Source organism: Bipolaris victoriae (assembly GCF_000527765.1).
Source record: "Bipolaris victoriae FI3 unplaced genomic scaffold scaffold_82, whole genome shotgun sequence".
NCBI classification, from domain to species: Eukaryota; Fungi; Ascomycota; class Dothideomycetes; order Pleosporales; family Pleosporaceae; genus Bipolaris; species Bipolaris victoriae.
The window spans coordinates 115534-135757 of NW_014575310.1; the positions used below are offsets into that span (position 1 = coordinate 115534).

Consider the following 20224-nt stretch of genomic DNA (forward strand, 5'->3'; position numbering starts at 1 on the left):
AAGCTCGTAACTCAATCCATGTAAATCTGCTCAGGGAACAATCATATTCGACCGTCTATAGGACACGCGATACGGAGTTAAGATTTAATTGATCTTTATATTGTCACAAGTGCCCAACTTCCTGTGTTGCCTTACATGGGGCCCGACTAAGACTTGTTGTGGTAATGATTCTGGTCGTGCTAGCCTCGCCAGGCCTATCGACAGAAAACCAATTCCCCGCAACGGGGCTTCCGAGCCCGGCAATTTCCATAAAGTATGTAATGTCAAACCCAGACCTCGCAGCTACAGAGACGGGAAATACACTTTCGAAACATTGCGGGAAAATGTATTTCAGAGGCTGTTCGAAAAGCAGAAATACATAACGATGCTTTTCTCCCTGGGGGGGTTGCGAGCCAACATATTGGGCACCATCATTTGTGGGTATTACGAAATCTCCAGTAGATTGAGATACGTGACAGTTTGGTTGGTACCAATGGAGAATGGTTGTGGCGTTGTAATTGTGGACAACGTCAGGGTCAATCAAGAAAACGATATAATTGGTATCTGGTTGAAGATGTGTGGGTCTCAAGACGGGCTGTTTTATAACATCTGTTGTTTGCATTCCATTAGCAGCGTCTTCAAGGTTCATGGGGATGTCAGACCACTTTGACGTAAATTTTGACCGGGACGGACGTGCTGATTGTTCGAATAAGTCACATCGAGTGATTTTGTGCACGAAGGCGAGAATTCGGGCGGGGTTTGAGCAACCACAACCAGTGGCAATATGTTGAAGAATATCCTTGTGATGAGTGACATAGTATTGAATGCACAAGAGTTACCAAGAGTGGTGAGTGTTGCTCGACAAGATTGATCAATCAAGACTTTTTTCGGGAATCGATGTTATACCTTTTGATCTGTAGACTAGTAGATTGGTATCTCTCCCGGACTCCGGCTCTTTCAAAAGGTAAAAGACAGTCCAGCTTTATTAAAAAGGTTTTCCAGCTGGGGTCCCAGTGGGTAGCTGCATCGTCGAAAAGACTATTCACAATGGTTTTTCATCCTCCAAAATGGGTTCCCCAAATGCCTTTGATACCAGACTCGACCTCGATTTTTGACTTCCTACTACAAGAAAAGTATGGGCGTCATAAGCTATCTCAATCTCATCGACCGTTTGTTTGTGGGATCTCGGGAAGAGGATATAATGTACACGAAGTTAGCCAACGGACGACACTAATCGCAAAAGGTCTCCTAAAGAGCCTTGAATGGGAGGTAAACTCCGGAACGCAGTGGGAAAAAGTAGTGGGGATTTTCGCTTTCAATAGTGTAAGAAGCCCCCCGACATGGGTGTGAACCGGAAAACTGATACTAAAGTGGTAAAATTTCTCAGATTGATACTCTTCCCGTAGCATGGGCGGTGCAGCGTCTGAACGGCATTGTCACTCCGGTCAATGCCATGAGTACCGCTGAGGAGCTCACTTCCCAACTACGCTCCGCTGGTGCAAAAGCGCTTTTCACTTGTGCTTCGCTGTTATCTACTGCAATAAAAGCTGCAGATATTGTTGGAATCCCACGTCGGCACATATTTTTGCTAGAGGTAGCAACTGACCAACGAAATAATGGTTCATGCTACTTCAAAACAGCGTCGAGATTGGCTGCCGAAGGTCAGAGCCTTCCTCCACTACAGCCCATCACGTGGTCACCCGGCCAAGCAAAATCGCAAGTAGCGTTCCTTTGCTACTCGAGCGGCACATCTGGAACGCCCAAAGGCGTTCTCATTTCTCACTATAATGTAATTTCCAATATTATCCAGATGCACGCCACGGAGCGTAGTATACGAAAGGAAAGGCTACATTCAGCACACAAGACAGAGTTGGATATCGGCATTTGCGTTCTACCGCTGAGTCACATCTATGCGTTGGTTGCAATCGCGCATACTAGCCTCTATCGAGGTGATCAATGTGTCATAATGCCAAAATACGAAATCAACGGCTTTTTGCAAGCTATTGAAATGTTCAGAGTTAGCATACTTTATTTGGTAGGCGATGGAACTGGAGGCTCCGAAGAACATGCTAATGCTTGCAGGTTCCTCCCATCATTCTCAATCTCCTGCAATCTCCTGCACTGGTCAGTAAGTATGACGTCAGTACGATATCTGCCGTCTTCACAGCTGCAGCGCCCTTAGGTAAAGAGATGGCGCTGGCGCTGGAGCAGGCTTTCCCACAGTGGAAGATTCGTCAGGCTTACGGTATGTTCAACTGTGGCATATATTTACATACCTATTGACACTGCTAGGTCTTACGGAGTCATGTGTTGTTGCAACCAATAGTGTTGAGAACGACATTTCGCCTGGCTCGTCTGGATCTTTAATCAGTGGATACGAAGCGAAACTACTTACTCCTGATGGAACCGAAATAACAACTCTAGATACACCTGGAGAACTCTATCTGCGCTCCCCTTCTATTACTTCTCTTGGATATTTCCAGAACAATCAAGCTAGTAAGGAAACATTTCTCGCAGATGGATGGCTGAGAACTGGGGATGAGGCAATGTTCAGGCTTAGTGAGCAAGGCAAGAATGAACACTTATGGATCACTGATCGTTTGAAGGAGTTGATCAAGGTTAATGTGAGTACAAATGTTCCTGCTTCTAGCAAGATCACTATCGTACCCTTCTGTTCGTTGCAAATCATTGCCTCTTGATTTCTATCCAGCCTACAAGTATCCATGTCATAATAACCGTACCAGGGTTTTCAAGTAGCACCTTCCGAGATAGAGTCTCACCTTTTAGCACATATTGCAGTTGCAGATGTGTGCGTTATACCTGTTCCAGATCTGCGGACTGGAGAGGCACCCAAAGCCTATGTAGTGAAAGCAGGAGATTGCCGGGGGATAGATGATGTAAGCCTCGGGGAGATACTTAAATTACATGTTCAAGAAGAGAAGGCTCGGTATAAGTGGTTGAAAGATATAGCGTTTGTTGACAAAATCCCAAAGAGTGGAACAGGGAAAATCCTCAGAAATGTGGTTAAAGAATGGGAGAAAGGCTTGCGTAGGCATGAAGGGCCAAGGCTATAATTATCCATCGAATACAGATCTTCAATAGATTGAGTGTCGTCCGATGCTGTGCAAACATTCGATATCCTCTACATCCTGACTTATAAGAAGATTGCTGGGCCAGATAGACGATTTCGCAAAACCCAGTTCGGGACGTGTTAAAAATAAAGTGCTCATTGCGCTGGATGTCAGTGCTGGGCCCTGGTTACACCAATAAGATATTCTAGGATGAGATTCATTAGGGAGAAATGCATTACATGCCAACACACGAATGCACAAAGCACAAATTCTAGTTGTACTTTCTCTGGTCTTCTATGAGCATGCAATTTCTGCACTTGCAGCTTTGGTTGTCACAATGTGAGATGTTACACCCCAACCCCAGCTGCGATGCCTGAAAGCATTTGTGTATTCCCAACTAACCATAATCATAGGTCAAAAACATCACTGACTCTCACGACCTGTCCCGTTGCCATACTTTTATTCCCACATATACCAGTGAGTATACTCAAAGCGCCATCCACATGGCTCGCAGCCCTCATATCCCCATCAATCTCCGCACCCCCTTCCCCAAACAAATCAGCCAGCAACACTTCATCGCCACCCCCATGGGCTCCGACACTGTCTGGAATCTCCACGTCGACAGGCTTCTCGAACAGCTTTCTCAGCGTGATGCTTCTCGTCTCGAGGCTGCCCTCAAGAGACTGGGCACCCCCGCTATTTACATAGCTATTCTCTACAACCTCCATTTCCAGACGCCCACCTGTTCCGTTGAACGAGACTCGGAATCCTTCCCACGGCGCATACGCCGTGAGCGAGTATGTAAGCACCGCACCGCTGTGGTACCGTACCAACAACGACATTGTATCTTCAATGCTGATGCCGTCTCCAAACACCGACTGATCTCTGTAGTACGCATCTTCGTGCTCGGCATCCAGGTACATGTGGCGCAGCTTTTCATTTTGCTCCATATGCAGCGCAAAAGGATCAGCGGCGGCTACCTTGCTTCCGTGAGCGCGAGCGTAAAACGCGGTCGTGCCTCTGGCTTCTGCGTTTTCGCGCCCATAGAAGCGCAGGTCGCCTTGCGCATACACAGTTTCAGGGCGCGACTGCAGCCAGAAATTTACCAGGTCGAAGTGGTGGGTTGACTTGTGCACCAGCAGCCCTCCCGAGTTTCGCTTATCGCGGTGCCAGCGCCGGAAGTAGTCAGCGCCGTGAGAGGTATTTAGCATCCATTCAAAGTGAATGCTGGTTACGGTTCCGATGGCACCGTTGCGTAGTAGCTCCCATATTTTGGTGTTGTGCGGTGCGTATCGGTAATTGAATGTTACTCGTACTTTTCGGCCAGTGCGCTCGACGGCATCGAAGATTTCCCGGCACCGCGGCGCATCGATGGTCATGGGCTTCTCTGTTACAACGTTGCAGCCGAGTTCAAGCGCGCGGACAATGTACTTGTTGTGTGTGCGGTCAATAGTTGTGATGATGACTTCGTCGGGCTGCGTCTCATGGATCATGCGGTCAAAGTCTTGTGCTATGAATGTAGGCACTTGGACGTGTCCGAGGGACTGAAGCTGGGAGTTTGCATAGTCGAGCCTTGTTTGGTTCGTGTCGCATAAGGCTACAATGGCAGAGGTTGTCTTGTACGTTGTTGCTATTGCAGTGTAGAAGAATGAGGAGCGGCCGCCTGTCCCGATCAAAGCGTATTTCTTCTGTTTCTTCGTGTCCGTCATCATCCTAGTAGTAAAATATCGTTAGATCCAATATCAAATCAATTGTATGCTGTATCAAGGTTCAGGTCTGTAATTCCTACATCTTGGAAAATGTGATGATGGGTATCGGTATAAAGGTACCCCGGCCTTACCCCTCCGGCGTTGCCCCTCCATCTTCGGTACGTTATATTCCGAGTTGTACAACCATGACCTGTCAGCACGTAATTGGATCATATTCGCTAAATTCAAATGAGCTACAGGCAAACTCTTATTCACAGGTAAGCGCCTGAAAGGATCCACCCCTACGGGGAAGTGCAGCCCAGAAATGATCTAGGGTAACAAAGAAAGCATATCCGAGGAATGCGACCCTGGTTTAGTGTCGCACATCAAATGAACAGTCATTCAACTGATTCTAGGATTCCATACATAGATGGTTGGCGTCACTAGGAATGATTAACAAAGAAAGCCAAGCCAGAAGACGGGTTGCCATGTGCGATAAGGTCCTCTACATGGATCATGCAGAAGGTTAAGATCACAATCAATCATATCCTATTTTCCGAGAAAGCATCTTTGTGTGTTAAGCAGTTGTTTAGTTCCTTTCGTTCATTGCCCCGCACGGTAAGGAGGAAGCGGGTGACAATCTCGATCCAAATACGAAGTCGGTCAAAGCCAAACCACCTATCGAAACCTGGATGAGGTTGATACAAGGCTGTATCAGCTCTACTAACGACCAAACAGCACTCGTAAATAACATGATTGCCTCGCCCGAATCAAAACCAGTAAGTAAAGTCTTGTGTAGCCTGCCTGTTGGGTGGTGGGATAAAGATCATGAAAACAGCACTGTTACAGTGCAGACTTAAAATGACACTTGTCGATAAACTTTGTTTTACCCGGAGAGATGATCTACAACGGTGATCTGATAAATGGCATACTCTACCCGGAATTGTGGTAGGAACATACATAGTTACTTAGAAAGTACAACTTCAGCACGTAGGTAGCCAAGAAGGGATTATATCCAGGATGATGCAATAATGGCAATGTTTCGTTTTCGACTCCTCCAATACTATCAGATTATTAAGCATTCGAGGCTGACTTTCTGGGGCTTTCATCTTCATAGTCATGGGCGCCATCCTAATCGTCCTTGCAAATCTACATGATCTCTTCAGTATCCAAGTTTCACGTTGTACATGACATTCTCAAGCAAAGACAGTGGCTTCAGATCGGTTGCACAAGGTTTTATATTCAAAAAAAATGTGTTAATAAATACAAAGTTGACAGAGAAAAGAAGTTTATTTACACCAAATGCCGAAAGCCTATGAAAAGCATCAGAGACAGAAAGCTCCACGGCTTAAGCGAGAGCGGAGCAAAGCTCGTTGTAAGACGGTTTGGCCTTGAAGGACCCGTCAAACAGGAGAGGTCCACCGGCAGCACCGATCCAAGAGTTGGTGTCAGAAACACCCCAAACAGTGACACCGACACAGTTCTTGATATCGGCACAAGCGTCGAAGACGGTGACCCAATCAGCGGGCTTACCGTGGTTGATATCCAACTCAGTTACCGCGCACTCGGGAGCGGCTTCGCAAAGAGCCTTCAAAGCAGCAGGGACACCAGAGATGGGGAAAAGGGTGCCTGGGGAGCTGAGGTGGGACTGGGAGCCGATGCCGTCAATAGGAACACCGTCGGCAATCCATTTCTTTACGTGGGTAATCATACCCTTTGTCTTGCCGTAGTTTGCGCCGTCAAGGTTGTAGTCGTTAATGTAAAGCTTGGCGAGGGGATCGGCTTGGTGGGCAGCGTGGAAAGCGGTAGAGACAAAGCCTTCACCGAGGACGTTGTAGAAGACACTGGATCGGAAGCCACCTTGCTCGTCAAAGATTTCGTTTACAACATCCCAGGCGTAGATCTTGCCAGCATAAGTACCAACGAGTTTCTTGATGTGGTTAACCATGACCTCTTCGAGCTTGGCCTTGTCACGGATCTGAGTGACCCATGAAGCCAACTGAGAGTGCCAGACGGTAGTGTGACCGCGGATGAGTTTGCCGTTTCCGGTGGCGAAGGAGACAAGGGCATTAGCACCATCGAGAGTGAATTGTCCCTCGCTACGCTCAGTGGCATCCCACTTCATGCTGTTCTCAGGAGTGACGCAGCCAAAGTTGTCGACAATGATCTCCTTGTTCTTGCCCGCGCTGAGAGTGTATTGATCAGTGGCAACACCAACATATTTCTTGCCCTTGGCCTTGAAGGCAGCATCAAGACTGCATTTGGCGCCGTTGCGGCCGCTGCCAGCAACGTTGGGAGCAGGAGTGTTTCCGCCAGAGCCGGTAGCCGGAGACGGGGAAGGAGTGGGTTTAACACCAGAGTTGCCACCAGAGCCAGCAGCTGAAGAGGGAGAAGGAGAAGGAGAAGCAGCGGGCTTGACACCAGTGTTGCCACCAGTGTTAGCAGCTGCAGATGGCGATGGAACAGGTTCGTCATCAGCTTCACAAGACTCATCATCACCTTCATTTCCCGCAGTGTCGGCATCGCCACCCTCCTCGTCGGCATCGCAGGACTCGTCGTTCCCTTCTTTTGCGTCCGTGTTAGCATCGCCGCCCTCCTCATCAGCATCGCAGGACTCGTCTTCAGTAGGCGATGAAGCAGGGGTGGCGACAGGTGCGGTACCGTTAGGCTCCATAGCAGGGGCTTTGCTGGGCAAGCTGGGCAATGGAGCAGCAGATTCTCCACCGGGAATACACTGACTGTACCAGTCGTTGTACTTGACGCAGTGCGAGCCAGAAGCGCAGGCACTGTCGCCCTTGTAGTTGACGCCGCCGCACTGGCCAAAGGGAGCCACGGCAGCGAGAGCCGTCGTCGAGGTCAAGCCAACGACGGCCATGTAGATGGATGCATCGCGGAAGTGCATTGTTGCTGTATGTAGTTTGTGTTGCGATTGGAGAAGAGAGTTGTTGCAATGGCGTGTTGGAAGTGAAAAGAAAGGAGAGGATAGGAGCTCGCTCCTATGCTATTTCAACAAACTCAAGGAAAAGAAGGTCGCGGAAGCACGCTTCCAAATAAAGATAGAGAGTGTGGGATGAGAATGCAGGAGAATAGTTCTGAGCGAATATAGGGCAGGTTGACTCTGCATCTTATACCTTTTCCACATTACTTAGATGGAGTGACATGCCGTGTTCGGTGGAACAAGCATGGAGTGGGTCGGTGGAATTTGGTCAGTGGTTCCTTACGTTGTTTCATGAAACCCGTAGAAACGCCACCCATCCTGGGAAGTCATTTCAGCGATCCATGCGTCCCGCTCGAGACCGGCAAGCGCTTGATAGCGCTATCTGCTACGTTGGAGACTGCGGCATGAGGGAGTGATGAGGGCAAGAAGTGAGGAGGTCTCTTTTGCAGAGAGGAAAAAAATGGTAGAGATGAAAATCAGAGCTCTTTATAGCGCCAAGGGGACATTTTGCAAGCAGGTGGTGTGCGAGCGCGTCGTTGCATTGTCAAAGTCTGAGGTTGGACACGATGCCTGTGCGTCTGCTTACTTACTTTAGTCCTTCCCGGTTGCGAAGCAGCAGCCGAGTCTCATGTAAATGAGACACTAAACCCAATACGGACAAGGTGTCATCCAAGCGCGGGACCTGCATGGCGTTTGGGGGTTCGGGGCCGGTTATGAAATGCTTCATCCACCTTCCCTGGACTCGGCACAGAAATTACGTGCAAGCTGGATGCCGTTAAGCTTTTGACTCTTGTCAACTGATGCTTACATTCAATCTAAGACGTGCCTCGCACCACTGATTAAGGTTTGCCCTTCTACGACTTGTATACATGAATCACATGAGGGTTGCAGTATGCGAGCAGACCTGTCTTTCCCCACTCGCCACCAATGCCAGACTCCTTGTGGCCGCCAAACAGAGCCTGGGGCGTGGGCTTCTCGAACGAATTGACAAACACGGAGCCCGCTTCCAAGCGTCGTGCAATTTTGCTTGCCTTTTCCACGTCCTTACCCCACACGCAGGCGCCAAGGCCAGTGTTTGTGTTGTTGGCCCGCGCAATCACCTCTTCCAGATCTGACCATGGCTGTGTAGGAACGATAGGGCCGAATGGCTCTTCCTGAATAATACGAGAGTCGTTTGGCGGGTTGTCGATGATAGTGGGCGTGATGAAGAATCCCTTGCTAGCAGCGACATCGGGCTCGCCAACGGCGAAATTGTAGCCCTTGGACTTGCTGTCCTCGAAGAAGCCCTTGACGCGCTCGTATTGCATTTGGTTCTGAACAGGTCCCAGCATGTTGTCGCCGTCATCTGGGCTTCCCACCTTGATTTGCTTGGTAAAGTTGACCATCTCTTGGAGGAACTCCTTGTAGATGGACTCGTGGATGTAGATTCGCTTCGTGGCAACGCAAACTTGGCCAGAGTTCTGGAAAGCACCCATGACAACCTCTGGTGCGACCTTCTTGATATCCACATCGGGCAGGATGATGGATGCATCGTTTCCTCCGAGCTCGAGCGTGACACGCTTGAGAGTCTTTGCGCATGTCTCCATGACCTTCTTTCCAGTGGCGGTAGATCCGGTAAAGCTGATCTTGGCGATATCAGGATGCAGACACATCTGGACACCGAGTTCATTGTTGCCGCCAACCACTTGGAGAACGCCTGGTGGAAGAATCTCTTGGGCAAGCTCAACATATTTCAGAGCAGTGTAGGGTGTAAAGGGCGATGGTTTGACAATCATGCAGTTTCCTGTCAGGAGCGCGGGCGCAACCTTTCCGACCATCAAGATCAAGGGAAAGTTCCAAGGACAGATGGCAGCGCAGACACCAAGCGGCGAGTACTCGGTGTAGACGGTCTTCTCGTCATCCTCGAGCTTCTCAGTGGGCACATCGAGCGTAAGGTGATGGCCCATGAAAGCCGCGACGCCACCAACTTCAAAGGCAGCCCACTTCCTCTATCTCGTTATCAGCACAGTGCTAATCAAAGACAGTAGCATGCTCGTCTATTCAAGTACGTACCGGCTTTCCGGACTCCTTACACAGCAGGTTGACAAACTCGTCGTTGTGCTGTTGGAAGGATTCCATGACCTTGGCCAGCAAGGCTTTCCTCTCCTCAACGGGCATATCCCTCCATGCTGGAAAGGCCTTCTTGGCCGAGGCAACAGCGTCGTTGAGATCCTTCTCGCTGGCAATGGGCACGTCCCACAGCTCCTGGCCTGTGGCGGGATTGATGCCGTGGTGAATCTGGTCGGAGCTGCGCTGCTGGCCGTCGACAATGTTGTAGAACTTTTCGAAATCCAGCGTGGAAACCTTGCCTGGAGACATTGTGGCCGCTGAACAAGGACTTTTTGGGATGGGGTATATGGGCAGGAATGTAGAGGATAAGGCGGTGGCCGTGAGAGGCTCAAGGCTGGTACTTAAAGTCTACATTGGACCAGCACATGGCCTTGACCTTGCGGCCGCGCAGACTCGGCCTCTGGTCTGGCATCTGTCCTCGGTAAGTGGTTCGGCAGCTGGTGGAGAATCGTGGTGGGTTTGGCGGTTTTCGCGTTAGCTTGGCAGTGACCTTGCGACGCTGCCGCCCCACTTGCAGCCGCAGAATCGCGGGGCGAGTACCAGTCTAGGCTTGCATGCTTGCATCATCCCACCTGCCCCTCACCAGCTGTCCGCCCTCTTTCACCTCCATCCAGCAGTCTTAACCCTTTTGCACCACCACGATCACCCCTCGCCATCTGCCGAGGCCCGTATATATCGATTCTTTCCATTCGCGCTGTCGCATTCGGGCCTGTTCTCGAGATTCTGACAAATATATGCTGCTGGCCGGCCACAGGACGAAACCCACCCACATCGCCATCGCCATTGCTGAGGCGTGTGTATGTACAAAATTACTACATAGAGGCAACCCTGCCAAGAGACTTGTTCATCTCTCCTTGGTCCTAAGAGTATCTTTGCCCCGCCGGACGTACTTTCAGCGGTCTGCAAAAGTGGACTATCTGTCTCTGGTGGCGAGTCATGCATTCCGCATCTCTGCCAGCAGCGTGTTGATGAGCGGTTGATGAAGCGCGATCAGGTTTAGTGTAGTACGGACGAAATTCTTTGCTACCCTACTACTGTACCCTGCACCGTTTTCAGACTGGCCACACACCTACTACCACTGCATGGTCTCAACTCTGTGCTTCGAGCCGCGGCTGTCGCCTGACAAATGCACGTTGATAGGGTTACCGTTGCGACCGGATGGGGCTTCGCCCTTGGCGGGCTCCACGCTCTCGAAGTTGTGGAACAACGTGTATCACAGCACAGGCAACCAAGGCGAGTAGATTGCTGACAATATGGTTTCAGATGAGCAAGGTCTTGTCCAAAGACATCACTGTGCAAGTATACATAGTACCAAGCAGGTGTCAGCAGCTGCCGGGCGTCCTTGGGCGCATGCCATTTGTCATCTGGGTGATTTGCAGTAGTACGTTGGTAAGCCCGGGCCCAGAGAGTTGCTCGTTACCTAGAGCCGGCTAGTCTGGCTATAAAAACTGTCGCGTGTTTCGAGTCAGGTTTGGTGGCAGTACCCATGGAACTTGTTTTTTGCATGATAGAATATACAAGCATGACAAAGTATACATCGAGGGAAATCTGGCGCTGTGAAAGCTCCGATACGTTTTCATATGCAAGCAGAATGCAGCTTCTTTTCATGCTCCGGAGCCATCGGCTATGACAGTAGCTATAGCCATAGTCACGTGCTTGAATATGTCTTTCCATCTGGTGACTCGATGGCACCTTACGGAACTGTGTTCATATTGGCCCTATGGCCCTGATTGCATACGCATTCACACGTTTTGCATTTCAACTGTGAACAGAAGCTCGCGCTTGATGATTGTAATAATGAACATGCAAAATCGCAAGTCCTCACATGTAGTCGATCCGTCGACTGCCTTGCGCCCTCTCGCTAAATGACTCACCAACTCGGGCCCTGAGAGAAATACGGTCCCCCCTCGCATCCAGATATCAGGGCTTTAAATACCGAACATGAAATCTTACCCTTTGGGTTGTAATATACCAAGGCTGGGAGAGGATGGTTTATTACTGTATGGTAAGTTGTAAAATCACCCTAGATCAGAAGCCAAATCCGATTTAGATAGCAAGGCTGTCCCAACTCGAAACTGTAGAAAGTCTGGTAAACGAAATGCATAAAACAAAAAAGGGCGTAACTGGCTTTGACGCACGGTACAAAACTGATCCTAGTGCTCAAAGCATAACGACAACCAAACAAAAGACTCCAGATATTTGAGTCACATCTCAACCGACGTATCTATATTAAATGGAGACTTCCCTGCGACTTCGGTGCGACTTCACATGCTCAACCTGTATCTTGTCCTCGAGTACTCCAAACAACATCTTGAACAACACCAGCCTTAGTCCACATAGCACGGTTCCCATCTGGCAGAAGAAGAGAGAGAGAAGAAGAAGAAGAAGAAGAAGAAAAATGTCAGAACTAGCACCAACCGACCCCCCATGCTCTTCTGAACCCATCTTCTTTTGGAAACATGGTGAAAGTAATGGCTACCTCTGCCAATGGTACGCCTCTCCCTTCACCGTCTCAGGCACTACGTATGCGACATGCGAAATGTATATGATGATTCAAAAAGCGCTGCTTTTCAACGACAATGACACGGCACAAAAAATGCTGCGAACAACCGATCCACGCAAGCACAAGGGACTGGGGCGCAAGGTGCAGGGCTTCGATCAGGCAGTATGGGACAAGCGTACGTTTTCCCGTTTCCCAGTATCGCACTTTCTTCTTTGTCGTCATGAGAGAGAACTAACCATCGGATGGATACTGAAATAGATAAATTCGACGTTGTTGTGCAGGCATCATATTACAAGTTTACTATTAGCCGACATGCAGAGCGCTTGCGGCATATGCTGCTTGCAACGGGTGAATGCGAGCTGGTCGAGGCGAGTCCGTTCGACTGCGTGTGGGGCATTGGATTCAAGCAGGCAGATGCCATGCTAAATCGCGAATTTTGGGGCGAGAACCTACTAGGGAAAGCGCTGATGGAAGTGAGGAAGCGATTGAGGGATGAGGAGAAACAAAAGGAGGAGCAGGCAAGGCGGGATCGTGAGCAGTGGGAGCAGGATGTGTTGGGCAGAGTGAGGTCAGCTGCGAAAGGGAGGAGTCAAGAGAGAGAGGTGAGCAGGTGATGGAAAGACAGTGGAGAGGCGATGAAGCATCGCATGGTACCACGCCCGATGATTCGGAGCACCTAAATGAATGTGCAATAAAACATCGTTTTGATTTGAGTGATACATTTTACATGACAAGGCTTTGGAACAGAAGACAACCATGTTCTACGAAGCATAACAAAATACCAGTCCGTCAACTCCCATGATGACAGTATACCGAGCTCAGCACTTCTTCCACTGAAAGTACAACTTGGACGTAAACCTTCCAGACTCCTTGGTTGCAGCAAGCACGCCATTAGCAGGCGTAGCAAATGGCGTCAAGGCAACCTCGCTGTTAATGTTGAACAAGGCGTCCTGGCCACAGGGTGACCACACTACCGCCGGCACGTTATCCTGCTTGTAGTATTTGCCGTTGAATGGACCGGCGATGACGAGCGCTGATGAGGTTTGGTCTTGCTCGCCGGAAAAGTAATAGGTTGACTTTACAACGCCCGTGACGCCAGAGTCAAGCTCGCCCCAGCCAGAGTAGTCGGCGCTGAAAACGGCGAAGGAGAAGCCAGGGCTGAACTCGAGACCGAGATTGATTTGGCAGTTCTTTCGTGACTCTTCGGGACCTTTGCCGCTGCCTACGCGTGCCGTGAACTGTTTGTTGAAGTCTATTGAGGTTTGTGGGTCAGCATGCATACCCAAAGAAGGAGTGTTAGGGGGAAAGGATGACATGGGAGAGAACGTACAGATGGGTAGAATGCCTTGCTCAGTCCAATCAATGTCGATGCTACCTTGAGGACATCCTGAGCCGCCAGATACAACGCTTTTGATCTGGAAGGAATCTGGGGCTTGGTATGTTGGTGCAGCAGCTGCGACGGCCGCAAGCACAAGGGTAGCCAATGTACACTTCATGGTGGGTTGCTTCAAGGTAAACGAAATCAAAATGCAGTCAACTGAAAGTCAAAGTTGCTACAAGATGCACAAAGATAATGTTCACATTGTCAGATCATGGGCATACATGACTTATATGTTGCCACGGACTGCGAGTATGCGACCTAGAACCTCAGGTGGTGCAACGCTACATACTTTTAGTCTCAAGATAGTTCTGTACTAGCATCAATCACCTGCCCCCTGCGCAATGCAGAGCAAGGCAGCTGATTGGGAACCACATACAACAAGCTCGAAACAAGATGGCCAATCGTTGGTAGTAGCTGCTGGCTTTCGTTCAGCTCCTGTATCGCCGCCTCGGAGACAGCAACGAACCAGGCATGGTTGCCATGCGTGCGATATGAAGCTGCACTCGTCTATATTGCTTGTAGACTTGTGGACACGGGAGGCAGGCCGTGGAGAAGATGGAAAGCTGCATGGGCTGAACGCAGGGCAGCCGTCGCTCTGGAACTGTCGGCTTCTCGAGCAAACTTTGCTGCAATAAACCTATAGACTACCTGTGTTTGGCCTCGAGGTGGATTGCAGCATGCTAGATAGGCGAGAGTCTCCAATATAATAGATTGAAAGACCCGGTCGAGGTCACGACACGGAGACGGAACGGTAGATTGCGGGCTGGGCTGTTTCTGGGGAAACTTTGGCTGCTTTAGCGAGTGTGAGGGATCATTAAACTTTTTTTTTCTTTTCTCTTTTCTAGCAATGGCTGGAGTAGTGCATTGGTCGAGGGTTCGTGTTCTTCATCAATGGCCTTGCGCATGGTGCGTGTGCTGTCAGCACAATTGCGACATGGGAAACATGACAAAAGAATTACCTAAAATACCTTGAGACCATGGGCATTGGTTGTGCAAGGTTGTGGGGGGCAGAACCGTTCAATGGCGGTTCTCGAATATGCGGGCTGGGTAAATGGACCAGGACGCCACGACAGGTGACACGCCACTGTTGCCAAGGGTTAGAGTATGCGCCTAAACGTTACCATACATATTGCACACGCCACCATCCAGGGCAGGACTAGTCGGGGGAGCGAGAGAAGATAAGAGAGAGTAAACGTGTTCGTAGCGCAGTGCGTAATGTAGTGATGGATATTATGGTAACATTGGCCTGCCGGCTAACGCCTTTTGTTAACCCAATGCTCGTATACATACAAGAGCTGAATCTGCAGTGCGGCCTAGAACAACAGATGAACGCCATGGCAGACCCGCCAATGCAATGCCTGGTAGAGTACAAACAGCTACTCTTCTGCCTCGGTGTTCCAAATCTCCACCTCTCTATTCTCCAGTTCCTTCATCTTATCCTCGCCAAAAATGGTCTCGGTTGGTAGACCAGTTTTGCCGTAGTTGACTACCGGCCCGATGGTGTTGAGCCATTGTGTTCTCCTCTCCATGAGCGTTCGGATTGGCTCGCCAACGCCTGGCCTCGAGATGCCAGCGTTGGCGACAGGATGGCTGCCACCACCTGCGCCGCCAGGCCGCTTGTTTTGTTTCTTGCCTTTACCAAGATTGCGATTGCGCTTAAGATATGCTGCATTTAACTGGTTGTCCAGGTCGTCGGCTATGGTATTGTATTCCTGTTGGGCTATACGCTCTTCTGTGAGCTCTAGGAGACGCTGTTTTCGCGCGCCGTTGATGATGGATTGTTTGCGGAGCTCTTCCTGCAGAAAGCGCAGGCGCTGCGCGACTTCATCGTCAAAGTGAGAATCGTATGACTGGGCTTCGGCGTCCGTCTCAGAAATGAAGCCAAAATGCTTGAGTTCCATGAGTAAACGATCCTCCATGCCCACAAAGTCAGTGCGTGCACCTTGGACTGGGGGCTTCCAGCCAGGCTGGACGAGATCGGGGAGTTGGGATGCAGCAGCAAGAGAGTTGGTATTACTCATGTCTGGTGGTGCGCCTGCGCCCTCGTCAATGTCCATGGCATCTCCGCCAATGCCGTTTGTCTCATTTTGGTTGTTCTGGTTGCCCCGTCCTTCTGGTCGTAGTGTGGCCAGTAAGCGGGACAGTAAAGGACCAGCTGATACTTGGTCTGTTTCCAGCACATCGTCTGATATGTCTTCAGCTGAACCACGCGGGACGTTGGGAGGTGGCCGCTGGTCATTCGAGTCAATGTGCATGGATCCGTCTTCTTCCGCCCAAATCTCCTTGTAGTGTCGCGGGCCACGTCTGGGTAACACAAAGGGCGCTACCCGGTCCCCCCGCTCCTTCAAGAAAGCAACGTCTTCTTCTGTTAGAGGCCTAATGTATGGCTCGACATAATTGGCAAATACCGTGGCATTGACCTGTGACGGCGGCTTCGCATTGGAAAAGTCCTTGTCTGGGGGCGAGCCGGCTATCTTGTCGCGCAGATCGGTAACAGGGAATTGAGCGACACAGTAAATTTCCTTCTTCTCTTCTATCGACATGCCCGGAGTCACCTCTCGGATGTGATATATGGTAGGGTCATCGAACTTGGCGGGGTCGGGCCCAAAGGTCTGGAACTGTGGGACGGCAGGGGCGGGGGCGGGTTGGTGAGAGACGTCAGAGGCGCTGGGTGAAGGGGCGTCTGCTGGGCCTGCGCCACTAGCCGAGGGCGGTGCTTGTGAGACAGGGGAGGATATTGCTGAGGAGTTGTCTGGTGGGTGAGTTAGCGAGCTGTTGGATCGCATGGCCCTGAGCCTAAATGACATGCGCGGGGGAGCCATAGCTGAGCTATAGCTGAGCTTATTGATGCATGGGGGAATGTAGGGCAGGCCAGGTAAGAAAGGGCTTGTGATTGCATAGCCGTCTTCAAGGAAAAGAAGACAAAGACGACGGTGAAGATGAGGGGGCTGGAACAGTGGACTTGCCTTTGTCACCTCCGTCCTGCCTGGTGACGCCGTGGGCACCGACTGCGGGGGGGTGTTTTCCATTGTCGTCGTGCTTGGGGTTGACCCTTTTGAGCTTGTGTTTGCGATCGCGGTCGTCGGCTGCCTTGTCCTTTTCTCGGTCACGCGGGGCGCGGCTCTTCTTGAGGCTCATGAGCTCCCTCAGGGCGCCTTCTGACTGGACACAGCGCGACTCTACATTTTTCAGTACCGTCTTCTCGATGTTGTCGCGCATGGTCAGCAGCTGCTTGCCCGAGGGAATGTGGGAGCCATTGCCGGCCGTCTCAAGAATCTCCTCGACGGTAACGGGGCACTTTTTCAGGTACGAGGTGAGGCGGCCGCCAAAGTGCGACGAGGCCGACGAAGGCTCGACTGAGGCGCGCACATTGGGCAACGGGGTAGTGTTGCGGCTGCGGGGAGTCTGCGAGGGCTTGGAGCCGGGCTTTGTGGCCTTGGCCTTGCCGCTGAGGCCGGTGGGCGCCATGTCGGGCGCGTGGTGAGTTGCGGACGAAGGTGGAGAGGCGGAGGAGAGACGCGCTGGGGTATGCGGGGAAGGCGCGCGCGCACACAGGGGGGCGGGCAATGGCGACAGCGATGGCGATGGCTGGACGGAGCTGCTAGTTAATGGGGGTCGAGTCGAGGATGCGCACCAGCATCAGCATCAGCATCAACACCAGCGACGGCGACAGCGACGGCGGTCGAGTGAAGGCGTGGTGTGGTTGGTCTCTGTGCTCATGCTGGCCGTGGTGCCAAGCTGCGCCTCATGGGTGGCTGCCGCAGCCACCGCACACCCGCCATCGACTTACTGTGCTGTGTGGTGTACCTGGTAGTAACAATAGTACATAGATGGACATATCGACACACTATGTACATGCATACATCCATATCCACAGGCACCCCCCGACGTCATCATGCCCGGGAAACGAGCTGCCGTGTGCGCTGCTGCAGGCCATGTTGTCGCCAGCCAACCCTCAGCGGCGGCCGTGCCCAGCTACTTGCTAGCCATGCTCCCATGGAAACATGCACTTGCATGGATGCATCCGTATGCTGGTGCTTGGGTAGTAGTATGGTAATGCGTATGCGTGGGCGCAAAGGAGTAACCCAGTGGTAAGTATAGTTAGTCCAGTAATGGGCCGCGTTCGGCGTTTCTGAACTCCGCACGGGCGACGCGGCTGTGCCCACGCACACGCACCAGCCTCTCCCTCCGCTCTCTAGCCACCGCTGGCGCGAGGCCATCTGCATTCGTCACCACGGCTGCCGCTGACTGCCCCGACGACGTGCCCGCCATCTGCCTCGCTTCCGCCCTCTCCGCTTTGTCGTCGCTATCGTCGCCATTGTCGCCTTCCTCGCCCTCGTTGCCCTCAGCATGGTCTGTAGTCGTGTCGTGTAGTGTAGCCGGTGCATGCTAGCGACGCCCGTCTAGTCCGCCCCTGTTGCGCCTTCCACCATGTGTACGTCACACCCGCTTGCTGCTCACTCCCCACTGTCCACTGTCCACTGTCCACTGTCCACTGCCCTCTACCCACCACTCTCGACCTGCTGACTGACACGACACCATACAGCTGCCCAACGCATCGCCATCTTCACCATTGACTTCCCCGACCCTCACTTCATCGACTACGACAACAACCAGTTCCAGTCGCTCAACGAGTCCCTCGGCTTCCGCTACAACATCCTCAACAACATCCAGACCCTCTCCACCAAAGGCATAGACCCCGACCAGGATCCCTTTGGCATCCTCTATGTCCCCCAGGTCTACACTTCCGGCTGCAAAGAGGCCCAGGCTCAGTACGTCCCCGCCAACGCCACGCGCCTAGAAAACCTGCCGAGCGACAAGGACTACGCCCTTATTGCCGTTGCGCCTTGGTACTCGCCCCAATGCACCATCGAGTACTTCACCGAGGCACGCAAGCACTCGACCAAAGCCTTCATCACCTACCTGCCCGGCGATAGCAATGCAAAACCCCCCGTGCTCAACGATGCCGCATGGAACCTCGAGGATGGCGGAAGCTGGCAGTCGCGCAACAATTTCCCAACCTATGCCGTTTCCTCCATGACTGGATCCAACATCATGGACCAGCTGAACCTCTACTCTGGAAACTTGAGTGACGTACCCCACGCAGATCAACTGTCCCAGATATACAACACGACCGACTATATCCGCCTCTGGGCCAACATCGGTACAGGTCAGTAGCGACTGTCTCTTTGCATACACTGTACTGACACTCTACCCAGACTCTACCAGTCAACTTCCCAGTCTCTGGGTCTTCCTTGTCATCGTACTGGCCATCCTGCTTGTTGCTGTTAGTTTCACCTCTGTCGTTATGCACATCATCCAGCGAAGACGTCGCAACGACCTTCGCCAACGCGTTCTCAACGGCCAGGTCGACCTCGAAGCACTGGGTGTAAAGCGTCTCAACGTGTCGCAGCAAGTACTCGACAAGCTACCAATACACACCTTTTCTGGACGTGGTTCGAGTCACTCAGAAAAGGCCAACCCGGAACCCCTCACGTCATCAAACGCCGGCCCATCTTCTGCTGCAAATGCCGAGACTGGTCACAAACCCACTCTAACTCGTCACTCATCTGCCCCCGAACTACCAAAATCGTCCATGTCCAGTTCTTGGTCACAACCCACTTGTCCCATCTGCATGGATGACTTCGAGCCAAACGAATCTCAAGTTCGAGAGCTCCCTTGCCACCACATCTTTCACCCCGAGTGCATCGATCCCTTTCTACTCGGTCACTCATCATTGTGTCCCATGTGCAAGCGGAGCGTGTTGCCAACGGGCGTGTGCCCAGTCAAGATCACAAACATCATGGTCCGGCGGGAGCGGCACATCAACCGCATCCGGGCGCGCAGTGCCCGTGCAGGGAACGCCCAACCAAGCTCAACTACGGCTATGAATCTGGACCCATCAGCATCACCGGCCTCGCCCGCTCGACCGACAATGGCTCAGGCATCACTCGGTAGTCGAATTGGCGGAGCCATCACAGGACGCAGAATCTTTAGCGCGCCACACCGAACGCAATCTCGACCAAGTGACATTGAAATGGCAATGACGTCGCCATCAGGCCCTCCAGCACCACATTTGCCAGCCAACGCATCGTCTTCGCAACAATTCCAAAACTGCGACCCTGCGCAAAGTCGCAGAGAATGGGCCCGACAACGGGCTCTAGCCATGCTTGGCCCTCACCAAGCACCCACCAGCGATGAAGACGAAGAGCAAAATCTTCCAAAATGGAGGCGCATTCTTCGCAAAGTCTTCCCAACCTAGTGTGCACAAATGTGAGCCCTTGGCTGGGCAACCTCTTTCTTTTCTTCTTGTCCACATCATGATACCAAGGCATCGTCTCGGCGCTAGGAATTTCGTCACTTAGTACTTTAAGAATTCAAAATGGAGTTAGGTGTAGTTTATCCTATCGGCCATATCTTCGATATAGTGCAGACTAGTTATTTTTAGAAATTACTCTTATCTTTCAATATATATATGTACATTTTTAGCTCTAACGTACCTCACGGGTTCGTCGTACACCCGGCTTCGCCAGACACTTTTGCCAAGCCCTCACT

The 20224-nt window shown here is 51.5% G+C and overlaps 9 protein-coding genes across 9 annotated transcripts; 3 read left to right on the forward strand and 6 right to left on the reverse strand.

Moving 5' to 3' along the window:
* Window positions 1-103: 103 nt before the first annotated feature.
* COCVIDRAFT_107044 (hypothetical protein) lies at window positions 104-795 on the reverse strand (the record flags this gene model as incomplete). Its single annotated transcript, XM_014698216.1, has 2 exons — window positions 104-588; window positions 642-795. 2 exons carry the CDS (start codon window positions 793-795, stop codon window positions 104-106), a joined length of 639 nt encoding a protein of 212 aa, XP_014553702.1.
* A 231-nt stretch (window positions 796-1026) lies between these two features.
* Window positions 1027-3053, forward strand: COCVIDRAFT_107042 (hypothetical protein; the record flags this gene model as incomplete). Its single annotated transcript, XM_014698217.1, has 5 exons — window positions 1027-1302; window positions 1367-2014; window positions 2062-2224; window positions 2272-2603; window positions 2724-3053. The coding sequence occupies 5 exons, from the start codon at window positions 1027-1029 to the stop codon at window positions 3051-3053; spliced, it is 1749 nt and encodes a 582-aa protein (XP_014553703.1).
* Window positions 3054-3457: 404 nt separating this feature from the next.
* Window positions 3458-4762, reverse strand: COCVIDRAFT_107088 (hypothetical protein; the record flags this gene model as incomplete). The annotated part of the gene is made up of 1 exon (XM_014698218.1): window positions 3458-4762. One exon carries the CDS (start codon window positions 4760-4762, stop codon window positions 3458-3460), a length of 1305 nt encoding a protein of 434 aa, XP_014553704.1.
* A 1324-nt stretch (window positions 4763-6086) lies between these two features.
* On the reverse strand, window positions 6087-7640 carry COCVIDRAFT_107009 (glycoside hydrolase family 10 protein; the record flags this gene model as incomplete). The annotated part of the gene is made up of 2 exons (XM_014698219.1): window positions 6087-7183; window positions 7463-7640. 2 exons carry the CDS (start codon window positions 7638-7640, stop codon window positions 6087-6089), a joined length of 1275 nt encoding a protein of 424 aa, XP_014553705.1.
* An 890-nt stretch (window positions 7641-8530) lies between these two features.
* Window positions 8531-10034, reverse strand: COCVIDRAFT_106988 (hypothetical protein; the record flags this gene model as incomplete). The annotated part of the gene is made up of 2 exons (XM_014698220.1): window positions 8531-9664; window positions 9729-10034. The coding sequence occupies 2 exons, from the start codon at window positions 10032-10034 to the stop codon at window positions 8531-8533; spliced, it is 1440 nt and encodes a 479-aa protein (XP_014553706.1).
* Window positions 10035-12183: 2149 nt separating this feature from the next.
* COCVIDRAFT_18499 (hypothetical protein) lies at window positions 12184-12902 on the forward strand (the record flags this gene model as incomplete). The annotated part of the gene is made up of 2 exons (XM_014698173.1): window positions 12184-12463; window positions 12547-12902. The coding sequence occupies 2 exons, from the start codon at window positions 12184-12186 to the stop codon at window positions 12900-12902; spliced, it is 636 nt and encodes a 211-aa protein (XP_014553659.1).
* A 204-nt stretch (window positions 12903-13106) lies between these two features.
* Window positions 13107-13784, reverse strand: COCVIDRAFT_106975 (hypothetical protein; the record flags this gene model as incomplete). The annotated part of the gene is made up of 2 exons (XM_014698221.1): window positions 13107-13540; window positions 13619-13784. The coding sequence occupies 2 exons, from the start codon at window positions 13782-13784 to the stop codon at window positions 13107-13109; spliced, it is 600 nt and encodes a 199-aa protein (XP_014553707.1).
* Window positions 13785-15045: 1261 nt separating this feature from the next.
* Window positions 15046-17137, reverse strand: COCVIDRAFT_106986 (hypothetical protein; the record flags this gene model as incomplete). Its single annotated transcript, XM_014698222.1, has 2 exons — window positions 15046-16421; window positions 16645-17137. The coding sequence occupies 2 exons, from the start codon at window positions 17135-17137 to the stop codon at window positions 15046-15048; spliced, it is 1869 nt and encodes a 622-aa protein (XP_014553708.1).
* Window positions 17138-18100: 963 nt separating this feature from the next.
* Window positions 18101-19931, forward strand: COCVIDRAFT_40356 (hypothetical protein; the record flags this gene model as incomplete). Its single annotated transcript, XM_014698223.1, has 3 exons — window positions 18101-18104; window positions 18216-18839; window positions 18889-19931. 3 exons carry the CDS (start codon window positions 18101-18103, stop codon window positions 19929-19931), a joined length of 1671 nt encoding a protein of 556 aa, XP_014553709.1.
* Window positions 19932-20224: the final 293 nt, after the last annotated feature.